The sequence below is a fragment of the Urocitellus parryii genome, chromosome 10 (genome assembly GCF_045843805.1).
Source record: "Urocitellus parryii isolate mUroPar1 chromosome 10, mUroPar1.hap1, whole genome shotgun sequence".
Taxonomy (NCBI): Eukaryota; Metazoa; Chordata; class Mammalia; order Rodentia; family Sciuridae; genus Urocitellus; species Urocitellus parryii.
In genome coordinates, this window is record NC_135540.1 from 117364080 (window position 1) to 117383856 (window position 19777).

The following is a 19777-nucleotide window of genomic DNA, read 5'->3' on the forward strand; positions in this document are numbered from 1 at the left end:
CAAATAAAATTTTTAATTATATTTCCTGTTAAGTATATAGTGTAAATACACTGTCATAAATAAATTGTATACAAATAAAGAAAACGCATATATTTGTATGTTGGATGTTTGAATAAATATAATGTATTTACTTGTTTGATGTGTTTGAATAAATAATTCAACCCCACTTTCTGATAACAGTAACAAGATTACATAGGAGTAATTAACTAACAAAATAAACATATAGAATTTATTAAGACTCAGTGAAAATATTTTGATTCCATTTCCCAATCAATGTAATTTTTCCTTAAAGTGATACATTCCTAAATGTATTCAATGTTTTCATAAACAATTCCCCAGCTAGTCAGATGTAGTTACAGAAAATGAATAATATTATTTCCATAGTCATTAACAACATACTATGAGGAACAGATTAATTTGAATTGCTCTGTTAGAAAAACTGATATGAAAAAATCAATCCTAATATATATTTTACCATTCTAACATTGGGCCTACCTACTCCTTCTGTTTGAGATTTATTCTTATTTTTTTTTTAAAAAACTTGTATATTCATTTGCCTGCAGAACTGACTGTGATAGAGAATTACAAAGAATTAACAAAATACAGCATTCAGGAAAGTACAATAACTCACCTTTGGCAATTTCAATGGTAATTTGCAAATTGGCAACTCATAATGATTTTCATTAAGTATGAGAGATTGGTCCAGGTTGGGAACTATCTTTTCCTTAGGTACTTTATAAAATACAATGGTTCCCTTATAATGGGGACAGCTGTAGTTTCCAAATTCATCCACCTCTTTGATTTGGAGTTCCAGCCTGGGTTTTCTTTGCAAGTGAAAAATAAGTTGATATTCTTTTCCATAATCCTTCCCATTGCCTAAATGGAAGTAAAATGCATTCATTACCATTAAGATATATCACTTTGTCTTAATTTTTAAAGCCCAAATATTCATCCAATTTCTACATATAATTAAAGTTTCTTGTTGTATTATTGCATCTTGTCAAACATAACTTGGAAAACCAACAATCGGTTAAGAACAGATTATCACTAGAAGAATGTTTCATTTGTTGGTGGGTGAGGTTCTTTCTGGCTATTTCTAGATTTAAAAATCTTTTCTTTTTTGTTTTTTCCCCTTTTGCTATAGCAAGGAGCTATTAGAAATATTCAGCTCTTTCAGTATTTAGAAAATTATCTTCAGTCTCAAGAATTACCTTTGTCCTTTATCTTGTTCATACTGTGTTGTACATTATCATAGCCTCACAATAGACTTTCTAGTACTGTACTCTCCTATAACTGTGGCTATTCAGGTTGAAAGGAAAATTAATTAAAATTAAAGAAAGTTTCAAATTCCACTCCTCACCACATTTAAAATGCTCAGTAGCAACACATGTTTAAGTGGCTACTTCACTGAATAGCACAGATATAAAACTTTTTCTTGTTTTCAGAATGGACCATGCTATTTTAGAACTTCCAAGTGGGATAGTTTGGGATTTGTGTTGAAAAATTTGTAAGAAATTTGTAAAAACAAACAAAAAAAAAGTAGTGGATGCTCCTAAAACAATAAACTATGTAAGAATTCTCAACTCCTCAGTGAAAACACTGCCATGTTTCTGAACATAACCTTTCACTTATGGGAGTTTTACCATGTCGATGTGGATATTTTACACTGATATTGCAACAGCAAAAGGGACATTGCTATTCCCCAAGATAACTTTATTACCTTTTGCAAAATATATAGGAAGCTATAATATGGCAGATAAAATAACATGTTTTAGACATAGAGATCTGGAGTCAAGTCCAGCCCCCACCATTAGTCTACACTACACTGTTGGTCAAAGTTCTTTATGCCTCTGAGTTTCTTGTGTCTTAACTGCCTTTTCTTTAAAACAGGAAAAATAAACTTATCTCTCGTAGGATAATTCTGGAGTGAAATGAGAAAATATATATAATGATTGTCAAAGGGCCTAGCACAAACTAAGTGCTGAATAAACTGTAGCAAAACCAGCAAACAATAAGAAGCAGGCTTCTATTATTTTCATATGAATGCTTAAAAATCAACCCTTACATTTTTTTTTTTTGTTAAGAATGTCAAGATGAAGCTTTAATATCTGGGTTGGAACTTCTTTTGTTGGCCATAATATAGTTGATTACCCAGAGCTCTCACAGAAGACCTTTCTTTCATTTTGCCCAATAAAAGAAGAATTCAGTGATAGAGGAGAAGACACCTCTGTCCTTCTCCTGTTGTGACTGCTAGATGCCATTTTGGTGAAATTCTAAAGCACAGTTAAATCTAGAACCAGAATATATGTAGGTTAGGGAAAGCAAAGATAGATAGCTTTGCACAAGTCTGTATTTGAGGGGCAAACTGGCGATGTGAACAAAACAGATTTCTAAAAAAGGAATGACCAGCCAGGGTTGTTTCTTAAAAGAGTTTTACTTTGGTTTTTTAAATAAGATAAATTATCTGGGTGATTAATATACATAATGATTGTCATTAAAAAGTAAAAACTGGAAAAATAGTTTTCTTTAAAGAATAAAGAATTTTATTCTTTATAGGGAGTAATTAAATGAAATTTTCAATTATTTTTTCCATTAAGTATATAGTGTAAATACACTAAGTCATAAATCACTCAAGTAATAGCTGGTTGACTTCTATTTCCTGCCACTCAAGTACTATCAAGAAAAATATTATTACTTTGATCTGAATAAAATCTTGCTTGGTAGATTTCTCCTTCCTTCCTTTAAGAGACATTATATTCCTTGCCAGGTGCACAATTATTCATAAGGAATTATTTATATACAGGATACAAGAATTTAAAATGAGTCATAGCTATATTGTTTCGATTCAGATCTTAAAGTATATACTTCTAATCACCAGTTTTTAAAAGATCAGTAATCTCTAAAAATCACATTTACATATAAAACCAGGATGAAATTATTAGTGTTTACTAGCAATAAATAGAATGATCTAATATTAGAAAGCATCATGGAAATTTTTAAAATCTAGAGTTTCATCGTTGTATAACACTGCAAAAAAGGACAAATAGTATGAAGAAATTTCACTATTCCATATTTTTCTTCCTTTTCTGACACATTAGAGTAGAAGAAAAAAATGAGAATTATTTGTTGCATATCCAAAGCCTGAAATCTACCACTAGTTGACTTTTTGAGAATCATTTTCTCCTTTTCAACATACAAAGTACATAGAACCTTGTAGAACCCTGAAGTACCAGCTGGTCAATAAATACTTGTCATATTAAGCAAAATTCACTTCTATTTTGCAACTGATTAGATGTTTCTCATGGCAATATATTTTCTTATGGCAATATATTTTCTTGTTAATAATGGAAATTGAATGCTTTTCATTGATGTTATAGAAAGTTGCAAACATAGAAATATATGCTTTCACTTAGAAAAGTCAGATGAGGAAACAAAAGGGCTAGCAATAAGGGAAACCCCAAAAAATCCTAATGAGAGCCTTAGCTCAGCTATTTCTATAATCTAAGCCATCCTCTATGACCTCTTCCTCTAAGCTTCAGTTTACTTGCTCAGTTAACTGCAGTGGCTCCTTAACTGACCTCTTTGTGTCTACCCCTTACCTTACTCAGCCATAATCTCCCTCAAATCATGCCACTCCTTTGTTGAAAATCCTTGGTAGATCCCCACTTCACTTAATATAAAAGTCAAGGTTCTTTCAAGGGCCTTCAGGGCATTATCAATCCTCACCTCACTTCCTGCAATCTCTCCTCACTCCCTCTGATCCAGCCATGCCAGGCCCTAATGGGCTTCAAATACACAAGGCACATTTCTGCCTCCGCTCACCTGCAGTTACAAACCTTGTGCTGGGGACAAATTCTCCTGAGACCGGATGACAGCTTACTCTCTCACCTGCTTAGGGTCTTTGTGTAAATGCTGTTTTCTCAGAGTCTCCCCTGATGACTATGTAAAATTGCAACACTGCAACTCTTCCAGGACTCCCTTTATCCTTTCCCTACTCTATTCTTCCAGAACACACTTTTCAGCCATGTTAAGCAGTACGTTTTATTCATTTATTTACTTCTTCTCTATATCTCCCCATTAGGCTATAATTTATATGAGGGCAGAGAATACTTGGTAAATATGTAAAAGGATAGTTATTTAAGCATCTTACCCATGTCTAGGTAAATGACTTTCCTGGGTCAAAAGGTATTTAGGGCAACTTTAGGAGACACAGACCTCCACAGAGCATTCCCTAGTTGTTAGGGGTGTTGCTAAGGTGTCACTATATAAAACCTTGCAAAAGCACTTCCCAGCATTTTCTGGGTTTTCTGTGCACTCGGAGCTTGAGTGCAATGCAACAGAAAGTCTAAGTGCTGAACTGACTCTCCAACCCAGGAAAAGAAAGCAGCCTGTAGCTCTGTCCAGAATGAGAAAGACCAATACCAAACCACAGAAAGCATCTATCTAGCTTTTATCCTTGAAGCATAGACATAAATCTAACTCAAATGATTCATCTGTATTATTCATAAGTGGAAAGAGAAATGTGGGCATTTCTTAAAGGATAGTCATCTAAATTTGTTAACTAATGTTTTAAATACTTTGAACCATTCTTAGCACTATAAAGTCAAATCTTTCCACAAGCTTTTGTCTCTGTTTCTTCCAACACATACTCACTGAGGCCCTTTCTGGATGCCAGGCACTATCCTAGGTTCTGGGGACTGAATGGTGTGCACCAGCAGAATAGCCCCTTTGCCCATAGGACTGCCATCAGAGAAAACGGCATTGACCATCAAATGAGTAGATAGAAAATTGTGACAAGGGACATAAAAGAAGAAGTGAAGGTCTTCAGAAGTAAAATAAGACTCTGAAAACAGAAAGGACTGATATACTCAGGGAGGATGGGGAGACATCTTTAAACATGACCATTGAGGTGAGATACAGAGATAAAGTGGGAAAGAATTGAGGGTGAAGGGATTGGGATGGAAGAGAAGGAGAGCCCTCCAGGCAAAGATCCTCTGGCTTCATCACTTTGAGATTCTCAGACTACCCCAGGCTCTGATGGAAGGATAGATATGTATTCTTTACTGAAGTTCTTGTTCCTCTTAGGCAGAGAAAAGTCCAGTAAGGTTTCAGGTCTGAGCATGATTTCTAAGAAAAGCAAAGTAGAAAAGATCCTGGCATCCTGCCTGACTCACTTTCTTTGAGTGAAGATAAGCTCCTTGACTTCACCTATGTGAAAGAATTGTACATGGACCTGCTGACCTCACACACTCTTAATCTAGCATGCATCCCAGACTCCATTGCAGACAATAGGACACTCAGTTTCCCTGCCTATGAGAACAACAGTAACCAACTCCTGTTTAGAGCAGCGTGTAAACACAGCTGCTGTTCCAAGTATTGCAGGAAAATCATTTGCATCATTATTTGGGTGGGGCACTTCTGGTTTTTGACTATCTTTCATTAGAGAGATTTCCCTACTTGGACATGGTGGTTTCTGCTCTGAAAGCTGAGTACAAAGGATTTTTTTGCTACCCTTCACTCTCTACCTCTTCTTCTTTCCTTTCCCCTTTTCTGATATACTTATCATTCATGCAATAAGTTTTTATCAGGAGCTCAGAGATAAAGCCTGGGCATGTAGGCAAATGCCCTACCATTGAGCTACATCTCTAGCCCAGTTATTTTTTAAAGCAGCAAAGACCCATTGGGGTCTGATGTCATTTCCTGAATTAGAGAAAAAAAAATATTTCTCTATACAATTATTGAAAGCTGTTGACATACCAGGCACTATGTATCAGGTTCAGAAGTTATAAGGCAAGACAGACATGGTCATTGCCTCATGATATTCTGTTCCAGCAAAGAACACAGTATGGTTATATAAACTGAATGTAAACCGATAGATAAGAAATTTTAAATTATGATAAGATTGATAATGTGAACAAAAAAAATAACACTACATCAATATGGGGATGGGAGGTTAGCAGTTTGTATCATCTGAATCTGAGGTTTTTAAGCTATCTTGTGCCACAGATCCTTTTGAAGTTTAGTGTAACCTGTAGATTCTTTCTGAGAGTCATCCTTTAAATATATAAAATAAAATATATGGAACAACCAATAATGTCATTACACTGGAATATAGTTCTATCTGCACATTTATTTTTTTTATTATTATTATTTTTTTATTATTGATTGTTCCAAACATTACAGAGCTCTTGATAAATCATCTTTCATACATTTGACTCTATTGGGTTTTGAACTCCCATTTCTACCCCAAATACAGATAGCAGAATCACATCTGTTACATACTCACATTTTTACATAATGGCATATTAGTGACTGTCTTGATCTGCTACCTTTCCTAACCTCTACTATCCCCCCTCCCCTCCCCTCCCACCTTCCCTCTCTGCCTCCTCTGCTGTTGTTCAATTCTCTCCCTTTTTTCCCCTCTCCCCCTTGCCCATCATAACCTCTTATACTTTTGTGTATCATTGAAGGTCTCCTAGCATTTGCATATCCTTTCCCTTCTCTCTCCCTTTCTCTCCCCCCATTTGTCTTTGTTTACAGTTAGTCTTTTCCTCATGCTCTTCCTTCCTGTTTTGTTCTTAGTTGCTCTCTTTATATCAAAGGAGACATTTGGCATTTGTTTTTCAGGGCTTGGCTAGCTTCACTTAGCATAATCTGCTCTAATGCCATCCATTTCCCTCCAAATTCTATGATTTTGTCATTTCTTAGTGCTGCATAATACTCCATTGTATATAGATGCCACATTTTTTTTATCCATTCATCTATTGAAGGGCATCTAGGTTGGTTCCACAGTCTAGCTATTGTGAATTGTGCCGCTATAATCATTGATGTGGCCGTATCCCTATAGTGCACTCTTTTAAGGTCCTCAGGGAATAGTCTGAGAAGGGCTATAGCTGGGTCAAATGGTGGTTCCATTCCCAGCTTTCCCAGGAATCTCCATACTGCTTTCCAAATTGGCCTCACCATTTTGCAGTTCCACCAGCAGTGTACAAGTGTACCCTTTTCCCCACATCCTCGCCAACACTTATTGTTGTTTGACTTCATAATGGCTGCCATTCTTACTGGAGTGAGATGGTATCTTAGGGTGGTTTTGATTTGCATTTCTCTGATAATTCACTGACTCCAAACTTAATTCCTTCTAAGGCATGTTAAAAAGCTTGGATATTATTGTAGTTACAGTAGAGAGTAATAATAAGGATTTAGCTGGGCATGGTGGGGCATGCTTGTTATCCCATTGGTTCAGGAAGCCGAGTCAGGAAGTTTCTAAGTTCAAAGCCAGCCTCAGCAACTTAGCAAGGCCGTAAGCAACTTACTGAGACCCTACCTCAAAATAAAAAATAAAAGGGCTAGGGATGTGGCTCAGTGTTTAAGTGCCACTGGGTTCAATACCTACTACTACTACTACTGCTACTACTACTACTACTAATAATAAATGTTTTCATCAGAGCAGTAATATACAGATGGTACTGGACTTATGATGGGTCTACTTTCCTATAAACCCATCATAAGTTTAAAGTATCGTAAATCAAAAATGCATTAAATATATTTAACTTACCAAACTCCATAGCTTAGTGACAGTGCACTACAGAGTATGACAATCCAGTGGCCAACAGGGAGCTGCAGCTCACTGCCTAGCACCACAAGTAGAGGACGTGTCACAGGATATATCACTATCCCAGGAAAAGATCAACACTCAAAATTCCAAATTCAGTTTCTACTGAATGCATATAACTTTTTTACCATGATGAGACTAAAATTTTAATTCAAACCATCATAAGTCAGGGACCACTATGATTCATGTTTTTTAACAAATCATAGTTACATATGGAAAGAGATGGCATGTGGCAAGAGTTAAGAAAGGAGCATGGAGGGAGCTACTCAGGAAGTAGAAGACCCTAGCTTGGGACTGGGAGATTCATCTTGGAGAAGACCCTTTCTAAAAAAAATGTCACTTAGGGGACTGGGTTTGTGGTTTAATAATAGAGTGCTTGCTTAGCATGGTGAGGCACTGGGTTCGATTCTTAGCACCACATATGCATAAATAAAAATAAAGTCCACTGACAACTAAAACATTATTTTAAAAAAAAGAATATCACTTAGAATCTAGCTCTAAAAAAAAGAAGAGGCGTCCTCTGAGGAGAGAGGAGACTGGAAAGGAAGAAGTATATCTTTTTCTCTTCCTTCTTCCTGCAAACCTCCCTCGATTCTCTGAAGGTTTCCTTGGTGATTCTAGTTTAAGGAACTCCTTCTGAAATTTGTGGCTTGAAGACAATAGAAGACTTAAAGAGAATTCTCTATACTTACTTGAACCAAATATGTTTCCAGTAAACCTTAAAAGCAGTTGTTCTCCTTCTCTTACTTGGAAATGACGAGATGACTCTGGAAGTCCTCCAAATCCTTCTAAGAGCAAGTCCTTAAGTGTCTGGTTTAAATCTTTAGAAGGCACCACTAAAACAACCACTCGGTGTGGATTGTCCTTCTGGTGCGACAAAACTACGCAAGCAGTGGTGCTGAGCAAGGCATCCTCCAAAGACTTTACAAAAGAAACCAAATGGCTCTTGTCCACAGTGGAAGAGAGGTGAAGTACAATGAACCTGCACAGAAGAAGAGGGACAAGACCACAGGGGGAAATGCAGCCTCACAAACATCACCAATACCTAGTAATAGATCAATATCTTTAAAAAAAAAAAAAAAGCCCTTATCATCCAAACTCTCCTTAAAAGCAGATGTGCTGATGACAATCCAGTTACAGTCATGAGTGACTTTAGTGAAATCTTTGGCAGTCAAGACATGAGCTCAGATCTAACTAAATTCTAAAACATGATCTTAAATAGAGAAGTCATACAGGCTCAGCTCTAAACATGACATCATAGCTTAAGTCATACAATAACGAGTCACATAATGTTTCGGTTGATGGTAACCATATATATGACTGTGGTCCCATAAGATCATAATGGACCTAAAAATTTCCATCACCCAGTGATATCACAAACATCTTAACGTTATTATGTAATACATTACTTACGTGTTTTTGGTGATACTAGTGTAGACGAACCTACCACATTTACAGTCATACGAAAGTATAGCACATACAATATGTGAATTTACATAATAGTTGATAATGAGGATACATGAGTATGTCACTGGTTTATATATTTCTATAATGCACTTTCTATTGGCACTTAAGAGTGATTTTATTTTATTTATATAAAAGACGTTAACAATAAACCAGATTCAGGCAGGTTCCTTTGGGGTATTCAAGAAGGCATTGTCTTATAGGAGATGACAGCTCCAAATATTTTATTGTCCCTGAAGAGCTTCCAGGGGGACATGATGCCAAGTTGGAAGTCAGATACTAATGACCCTGACCCTGTGTAGATTAAGGCTAATATGTGTGTTTGCATCTTAGTTTTTAACAAAAGTTTTTTTAAAAAAAAACATTTTAATTCAAATTTTAAAAGTAGGAAAAAGCTTAGAGATTAAAGCTATAACAAAAGAAAATATTTTTTAAGTTGTACAATGTGTTTGTGCTTTAAGTGTTATTACAAAAGAGTCAAAAGTCTAAAAACTTTAAAAGTTTATAAAGCAAAAATAGTTATAGTAAGCAAATTAATGTATTAATGAAGTTTTTAATTTAATTAATTAATTTACTTATTTATTTATTTATTTTGTCAATTTAGTGCAGCCTAAGTGTAAAGTATATGATCCTAGCTCTCTCATTCACTCACCACACCCTCACTGACTCACACAGAGCAACTTCCAGTCCTGCAAGCTCTATGCATGATAAGCACCCTATATAAGTTTACCATTTTTGATCTTTATACTGTTTTTGTACTGTACCTTTTCTGTTTAGATACACAAACACTCTTGTGTCAAGATTGCCCATAGTATTTATTTAGCACATTAACATGATTTACAGGTTTGTCAGCTACAGCACACAGCCTTAGGTCTGATGTACTCAATACCACACAGGTTGTTTCAGTACATGCTGACGTTCACATCATACCACAACTACCTACTTATGCAATTCTCAGAACATAGCCTGTCTTTAAGCAAAGCATGAGTATATTTTAACTAGAATTACCAAAGTATTACTTCAAAATATAGAAGAGAGATACTTTTAAGATAAACTATTTACTCCTTATGCAGATATATATACCATAATAAAGTGGGAACTGAAATATTCATCTCTATCTCTGTGTGGTAAGTATCTTTAATACTTTTGTAGTTGTAGATGGATACAATATCTTTATTTACTTATTAATCTTTTTATGAGGTACTGAGGATGGAACCCAGTGCCTCACACGTGCAAGGTAGGTGCTCTACCACTGAGCTACAGCCCCAGCCCCTGTGTGGTAAGAATTTTTATGATGAATTCTGTTATGGGTTGAATTGTGCCCCACCCTCAAATCTGTAAGTTGCAATACTAACCCAGAGTTAGCTTAAAATGTGAATTTAATTGGAGAAAGGGTCTTTACAGAGGTAATCAAGTTAAGGCAAGATCATTAGGGTGGACCCTAGCCCAATATAAATGGTGTCACAAAAAGGGGATCTTTCAACACAGGAAGGCATACAGAGAGAACACCATGTGAACAAGAATATTCCTATCTATAAGACAATAAAAACCTCACAGTGCTCAGAAGGAAAAAAAAAACCCTACTAATATTTTGGTTTTGGAATCCCAGTCACTAGAACTGTGAAACAATAAATTTCTGGGTTTCAAGTCATCCAGAATGTGGTATTTTGTTACAGCAGCACTAGAAAACTCATACAGACTCATAACCCTGGGTTAGACCAGTCATTTCTCAGTTCATTTCCAGAAGTTGCCCTCCAGGACCCCCTAATTCAGAGAAGCCTTCTCCCACAGACAAGGACTGACTGATGTGAGGGCACAGAGCCAAGCTCCCTAGTACTCCAGAGCCCCCCTGAGGTATCAGCTGGGGAAAGACTTCAGCTGGAACCAGAGTTTTCCTATCTTCCTCCCTGGCTCTACCTCCTTTCATTTCCTTACAAGACTGGCCTAAGAGGCTCCTCAGTAAATAAATTGCACTTTTAGAATTTTTTTCTACAGAATTTTGATCCAAGATAATTGTAGATGTAAAGTTTTCATTATAAAATAAAGGCTATCTTTAGAGATGGTGATTGCCCTCTCTTCATGAGTATCTACTCCTCATGAACCTTAAAACTGATTCAAATGCTCCTCGTAATGGACCGTCTAGAAAACATGGAAATGAGAAGGCAAAATGAGGGCACTGAAATATCCAATTCAGTTCATCTATACATAGTTATGAGATGAGCATAGATATGAACAGTTAATTATTATCCCCGTGAATTTCAGAAACGAAGATGCTATTTTAAAAGTATTCTGGAGTTGAAAGAAACCTATAAAACAAAATCTAAGTTATGAGTGGTTTCCAAAAGCACTTGTTTTAAACTATCATGAAAGAAATTACAAACAGCATATTCATGTCAATTCTAGTTTATATTTTAAGCAGATCTTAAAAGGGATTTTATATTCTTATTTGAGGAATTAAAATCCAATCCTGTGATTGGATTTCCACAAACATCAAAGATAGACCATCAGGAGAGAAAATCAACTCCAATCATTTAGTACTATATTACCTCTCTAAATGTTCATGCAATTCAAATGATATCAAGCCACTCTGGATGGTTCTCACCACAACATCATCAAGCCCAAACCAACCAGTGTCTTGGCTTCTGTATCCCAGTAATTTCAAAGATTCACAGGTATTGTTCCCAAGTTTTCTTGTGGAAGCACTTTTTGTCCTATATAAAGGCAGCAGAAGAGAAATTGGTAAATTTTACTTAACGTACACCATATATAATGCATTCATTCATTCTTTATCTAGTGAATAATTCAATAATAATCCATTAAGTATATGTTATGTGCCTGTAATTACACCAGACACCAGGAAGACAAAGATAAGTAGATACAGCACTTGCCTACCTAAGCACATGGTATCAAAAGATTATCTGATTACAAGGTGATCTGTGTGGTAATTAAAGGAAGGTATATAGTGGTTTAGGAGCAGATGTGAAATGCTCAGGGAAGCTTGCAAAGTGAAAATGCTGATTTTAAAAATGAGATTTTGAGAATGAGAAACATTTTACCACTGGCAAAAGAGGTAAAAGGGAACTCTTGAAATCATTAATGAACTTCCTGATATAAACCAAATGTTTTATAATAGCCAAGAGTAGTCTAACACGTAGCACCACGGATTCTGTTACAGAACTTCCCAGTTTCAACTCCTCAGTGGCTTTGCCTCTTATTCACAAATGGCCATGGGAATTTATTTGGTATGACTATATGCCAGTTTTCCTGTCTATAACATGAGAATAATTGTATTACCTACATCTTAGGTTTAAGTGATACTTGTATAATTATAAATCACTTATAACTGTAGTGAGTATAAGAAGTAGTATTAATACCCTCAATCTAATCAAGCATAGTCAGTTAGCTTTCTTGCATAATTTTCCTTCTCACATAACCTGCCAAACAAAGGTCCTGAAAGGAGCAGTTGTAAATGCCTCATGATACTTCTCACCAACCAGAAGTGGTTTAACAGTAGATCAATTTCTAACAGTCAGCCAGTTTGATTCTCTTTCTTTGGAATTAAGTTAAGAAGCTCAGAGAATGTAACTTGCCACCTTCCTTCAGCTGTAGTGCCCTGGAGATGGAAATTAATAGATTTAAGAGAGGAAAATAGATGCTACAAAAGAAAGTAGAAGATTAATGAGATGCAAAAATTCTCAAGATGGGAAAATTAGAGCTTAACTATTGTGGCATTATAATAATTTTTTTCTTGAATTCATTTGAGAGGTTATCTGTTCCTCAAAGCTAAAAGAAGGAAAGTCCTTGATGCTGAGTGTCTTAGGTGGAAAATGTGCTACAACTCAAAAGGGAATAGAAACATTCTAGCTATGTACAAGAATGAAGATACAAGTGTGAATCCCACATCTATTTTGGGGTTATAGACTTAAATCCACCATAGTTTAACAGATTTAGCTGTCCTATTACCTAGCGACTACTAATTGCACAAGATTTAAAATATCCACCTTGAAAAATCTTTATTGGTTATTTCAGGAGATAAATCAAATTAAAATCAAGAGTAGGGTAAAAATATTTAGCTCTTGGCTGTTGGATTATAACCACAGAGATGGTAAAATTTTAAGCCCTGGTAGTTAATTTATTCACACAGGAAGGTTGACTCAATAAGAACCTTGGTCATTTACCATAAATTGAGTTAATTAAGTATAATGTTGACTTTTTTTTTTTCTGGAAGCAACTATTCACTTTTTTTTTTCTGCCAATAGTTTAAATTTTTCTGTGGGAGACTATAGGCTCCCGAGTGTGATGAGATGACCCCATCCCCAGATCCTGGAGTGAGTATAATTGGCATTCATCAGTGCTGTTCACCAAATATCCAATTTCTCCTTGTTCATAGGACATGATATGGAAAATGTGCTACAACTCAAAAGGGAATAGAAACATTCCCAGCATGTCCTGGCCCCTGTGGTTCAGTGGAACCATGTGTCTAGTTCTGGATAATTAATTGTACATGAAAGATAGATGTGTCACTTTGAGTCCATGCATTTTGTTGCTAATGGATCCATCCAAAAGTCTTTCTTCTACCACTATAACAGCAATCAACCAGTACTTGCTCCATCTGCCTACATCCTAGAGTGAGAACGTTTTGAGAGGCAGCCTACCTCTGATGGCCACACAGTATAGGTGACACATAAAGACTATTGTTACAAATCCTTGGGTTTGTTAGTTTTGTCATTCTAACATAACCTAGGCTAATCTGCACTATATCTTCCTTCTTGTTTCAGTGAAATTTTCAGAGTTGGATTTATATCAGATTCGGAATGAGAATTAAGCCATGGGCTTTTATGCATATACATGGAGAAAAGAACTATGCTCTTTTCCATGAACAGTAGCTCTAAATATGTAGTAGAGCCACATTGCCAGCATAAGGGGTAGGCAAGTCAGAGACTGAGTTGGCACAGCCAAGACAGAAGAAAGAGGAGGAGGAGAAAGAAAAGAAGGAGAGGAAGAGAAACAGAAGAAGAAAAAAGAAGAAAAGAGGATCTTCTTGATTAAAAAAATTATAAAGATAAATGTAGCCATAGACGTTTTATTTATATAGACCAAAAATTTTCCTTTTCACTTAAACATTTTCAATTTGCTTTTCTGCCACTAAAAACTGTTCTCAGGAATAAATTTAGGGGACTGGGATTGTAGCTCAGTGGTAGAGCACTCGCCTAGCATGTGTGAGGCACTGAGTTCAATCTTCAGCACCACAAAATAATAATAATAATAATAATAATAATAATATTGTGTCCACCTACAACTAACAATATATATATTTTAAATTTGACAGCTATTATTGTCTGACAATGAATGGTACTTTTAAGGATCCACAAAACCTAACTATGATGTCATCATAGTTGCATAAAATATAGCAAACCCTTATTAAATCAATTTGTTAATTCAATAATGACCAGACTTTATCCTGGCCAAAAGGTACACTGACAGAACCATGCTCATAGAGAATACTGATTAAAATGCACATGTTTCTTTATTTGTGAAAAAAATAGTATGATGCATAATTTGGCAAGCAATCATATCATCAAAATTCACATATCATATTTTACTTTCAGAATATTTCCTTTGTGGTATGCATAATGCATAGTCATTTAAATGTAAATGTCATTAACTTTTTCTCAGAAAACTATAATTTAGCTATTAAAGTACTGATTTTAAATGGCATGCTACACTCAAAAAATTAATTTTTTTCCCATTCTAGGTTATACATGTTGATTATACAACTATTTTAAAATAGAAAAGTAAATGGAAAAAGAAAAGTACACCTAGTTACATTGCCTAGAGCCAAATGCTACAATATTTTAATGGATGTCTAGCAGTCTTTTTCTACCTGGTTTTTTATTTGGCTTATAAAATAGTAACTATATTCTGTGTCAAACCATGCATCCTAATTTCAACATTTGTAACTAATATATAACCTTTGGATATCAATTCAAATGACCAGTCCCTATCATAACACTAAGAGAAAAGTTCTTTCTTGATTCAACTATCACTTCTGACTAAGGCTCATGAACCTTCAGGGTTTTAGTCCAAGGTGCCATTAGTCCAGTCATCTTGCAGAGAACACAGGCGGCATAATCTAGGCAGTCAGCTGTCTTTTGCATGGTCTTCCTTCTCTTATGCTTGGCTGTGTTGCTGTCTCACTGCTGGTGAGAGCAGAAGATTCGTGGGATGTGATGCCACACTGCTCCACTATTGTACCAGCCCAGGTCACTACTCTAACAGTAGTTTTTCAAGAATTAAAAAGAAACTATAAGACAACTCTTTTCTCATTATTATGCTTATATTTAATTCAGTTATCCCACCCTGAGCTTAAGTACCCACTGTATCTTAGTGAGCCCACTGACTCTGGTCCCCAACCTGCACACACAGTCCTTATTCCAAAGGAGTGTGCGTGGTGCTAGAAAGTCCCCATGTTTTTTGTTCATGGCCTACCTATTGACACACGTAGGTCAGGCATTCAAATTCCCTTCTCCTTTAAGCCATTTTTTTTTTTTTTTTGCTAGCTGACTTCTGAATATCCACCTCAATCCAACAGAAATGTTTCAGTAATGTTACCCCTCACAGAAAAAGGTAGCAATGACTTCCATCCCTTCTTTTTCAAGAAGCTGTTTCCACTCTGCACATTTACCCATCATTCCCAGGGATAAAAAGCCCCATGCACCAAGAAGTATGTAGATAAAGTCAGTGTCACTGTTAAGATTCTTTTAGGAAAGTAATAGAAACCCAAAACAATTGTACCCAATTATAAAAATGAATCAATTAAAATAATACCTGTTTGTTAATGGAGCAAATATAGACAAATATTGAAGATTTCAGAGAAAAGCTGTATTTGATTTCAAAATCATCTTTTTTTCTTTTTGTTGAAATGGATTTGTTTTATTTTTAAATGAGCATTTTAAATTATTTTATTGGAGCATATTAATTATACACTATAGTGGGTTTCACTGTGGTATATTTATGCATACATTAAAAACATAATTTGATTAATTTCACTCACCATACACCCTCACCCTCTTTTGTCCGTCTCCCTAAGTCCCCTTCTACCCTACTGGTCTCCCTTTTTATTTGTCTATTTTGTTTACTTTTTTAGGTTCCATGTATGAGAGAAAACATACTACTTTTCTGAGTCTGACTTATTTCACACAAAATTTGGTCTCTAGATATATAGACAGAGATAGAGATAGGCATATCTATATAGATATAGATATGTCTATATTTATCTATACATATTGCACATTTTTTATCTATTTATCTGTCAAACATCATCCCTATCTACTTATTTTTTACCTCTGCATCTTTCCATTTTTTTTTCTCTCAGTTAATAGTGAGAAATTTTTTATACAGTAGAAACTGTATCTGAATTTGACTACCCAGGAAACTGACCTTGCTATTTCTGGGTCCAAGACCACATCAAACTTTCAAACATTAGGGAATTGTGAACAGCCTATTTGGGGCCAAGTGTTTAATTGTAAGTAGTGACATGGATAAACATGGAAGTCACCATTGTACCCACATGGACAGAAAGGGCATTTTCTAGAAATTGTAGTACAATTCCCAAAAATAAGGTGTTATGTAGACAAAACTTTATATATATATATAAAAAAACTTTATATATATATATATATATATATATATATAAAACTATATATATATATATATATATATATAAAACACTTGATATATATATATATATATATATATATCTCAAGTGTACTTTCTCAAGTCCAAGAGTGCCCTGTTTTACCTTTCCTATCTTTCCACAAATGCGCTAATACCATACAAAGAACATTCAAAAGTTTTTCCCATGACAAAAAATTTTTTTGCTCCAAGTCATCTCAATACTTTATCTTAACAAGTAGAAATAGATACTACTAAGAACTTTTCAAATGTTGTTTCTCTTTGATTTAAAGAAAAATTAAAATTTCCTTTGACATTTCAATTCACAACTTTATATTCTTAAGTACAATGGTGTATACAAAAGTAAGTAAAAATATTTCAAATACTCTATTTTCAAGTTTGATAAATAATAAAAATCTTATTTTTTCAGAAAACATTTGTTTCAATTATTTACTGAAACTATTTTATTCTAGTAAATTAGATTTTCCTGTGTTAACCATATAGTACATAAGCACAAGGGAAAACACAGAACATTTGCTTTTGTTGTCTATAAAATTATTGTTTATTTCTTTAGTTGCTTCTCTAAAATATTACTGATATCACATGTAAAACAGAACTATAAAAGAAAAATTGGAAATGAATGATCTGAGACCTGTCGCTCCATAATACAGAACACCTAGATGCTGACGTACTTGATATTTTTTTATTTATAAAATTTTTTGGCTTTGCAAGAAGGGGAATCTTAAAAGAATTCCCCAAACTTCTTTCCAAAAAATGTGTAAGGCCAAGATTGCACTTATTAGCAACCAGAAAGGAACAATGGGATTACTATGAGGACAAATGCCTTTCCAGCAATTTAGTATTTATGAGCAAACAACTAGAAGCAATAATCAAATGGGCAGAACATAAAGCCGCCAATCCTTGGCATCACAGCCGAATGGAAAGGTGCACCTTCATAAGGAGGCTGAAGTAGTTCCAGGGAAGTAGCAGCTGGTTCTCAGCAGAGGCAAGAACAGATACCATCTGGAGAAAAGTAGCTCCAATGTACTCAGGCAAAAGTCCACCAGTACACAAATGAGGAGATGAATACCATGGACAGTCAACAGAAGGAGGCAACAAATCAAAGTACTTCAAAGACCGAAGATGGGGGATGAGAACAAGTGGAAAGTCAAATAAAATAATGGACATTCTCAAGAAAAAAAAAAAACAGGCAGCAAGAGACTATCAGAAATGACCGGGGAAATTTCAACAAAAGCCAAATAGAACTTTAAAAAATAAAAAAGTAATATTTGTCCAAAACAACAATTCAAATGACATATAAAAGTAGATTTTTAAAGTGTAAAATATTTTTAGTATTGTCTTTTTGAACTGAAATGTGAAAAAAAAACTACAGAGCTTATAACACAGAGACAGATAGAAAATATAAGAAAAGAAAGGAAATATGGGATTTAGAAAAAGGCTGCTTCAAATACATATATTGAAACTTGAGCAGAGTGGATTAAAATGGGGAAGTGTACCCACTGCATCGTTGTCTCCACTGTGATCTTTCTAACATCCATAATAGGATCCATAAAGAGTGCAGTTACAGCCTCAGGGATTTTAAAAAGCACTGTCATCCTAGAATCTTATGCCACACAAGGGAAGTGGTCACTGAAATGGATCCCTGGTGACTGGTTTTCTCAGAATCCATGTCCTTGTCGATCTGGTACCTTCCCACAGGACTAGAGCTGTCTCTGCAACTCACTTGTGGCCTGCAGAGCACTGCAGAAAAGGAATGAGACCTTGCATAGGGATGCAAGCAAGTAAGTTTGGTCAAACAAAAAGAATGAAAGCAAGCACTGCTGCAAAATTTCAGAATAGCATTTAACTTTGGTGGGGATGAGAAGCAACTGGAGTGGGGGAAAAGGGGATAGGACAAGGGAGGGACAAGTAAGGAGGGGAAATTTCATTAATGATGTTTAGTTTCTTAAGTTATGTAGGAGCATAATCCGTTGTCTCTTTTATTATGTGATATGATTTATGTATATTTTACAAATATTCTTGGTATGACTCACACATTGCATCCGAGCAAGATATTAAAAACAATAGCAATATATAGAATATGTCATGTTTCATGGCCGAAAAGATATTTTCCTTACTACCTCTCTAAAATACAGCTTTCATAACATGGAATGTTTTTATTTAAGCAATGATTTTTTCCTTTTCATTGTCATTGTGAAATATTTCCTAGCTCATAATTTTATTTTTCACTTTTTGGTGATTCTGGGGATCAAACCCAGGGTCTTGTACATACTAGACAGCACTCAACCACCGAGCTACATCCCTAGTCCTCTGGCTCATAATGAAATCTCTTTATCCTTTTTCCAGAAATCATTCAGATATGAAAAAAATGTGATCAAATACAGATCTTTTATTCTTAATATTCAGACTATGCTTTGGCCTGAACTAATTTTGATCCTTTTTATTTTGTGAAGTATGGATTACTACTTCATGATGCTTCTGTTTCCATAGAAAATGTTCGATTGGATTTCACTTTAGGGGAAAAGAATATAAATAACAAGTTGAAATGGATTCTCATTTGCTTGCTTTGTGTTCCACTAGATGGAGAAAATGTATTTACTATGGCACTAATAATAATAAAGAATAGTATAATATATCAATTTGACATTGTCAGAAAGTATAATCAAATTAGTCATGCAATTTAAACTTAACACACATTAGCTCGTATTTATTTAATTTACATAATGTTTTTAAAGCACCATGTTGCAATTTTCCTAAATAATAATAAATGGAAACAAAGAATATATATTATTACAGTAAAATACAGGTTGAAACAAAGAATGAGCTGGCCTAAAGAGAAGGACATTTAATCTCTCCTAGAGATCTCAGGATGTCTTCACTGAGAAGGAAAGAGCTCACACAGTGATCAAGGGTTCTTCAATTAGGTGTGGTAGAAAAAAAGATTTCCTTAGTAGAGAGATCATGTGCAAAGGCAAAGAAGTGGAGACTGCTGGCAAATTTGCAAGT

The 19777-nt window shown here is 35.0% G+C and overlaps 1 protein-coding gene across 1 annotated transcript in view; it reads right to left on the minus strand.

Moving 5' to 3' along the window:
• Dthd1 (death domain containing 1) overlaps positions 1-19777 on the minus strand; it is a 60778-nt gene that overhangs the window by 23927 nt on the left and 17074 nt on the right. Inside the window, exons 6-8 of the mRNA XM_026387469.2 lie at positions 11623-11787; positions 8305-8594; positions 632-876 (exon numbers count right to left, since the gene is read on the minus strand). Of these exons, the coding sequence (XP_026243254.2) occupies positions 632-876; positions 8305-8594; positions 11623-11787 (700 nt within the window). The remainder of the gene's footprint in view (positions 1-631; positions 877-8304; positions 8595-11622; positions 11788-19777) is intronic.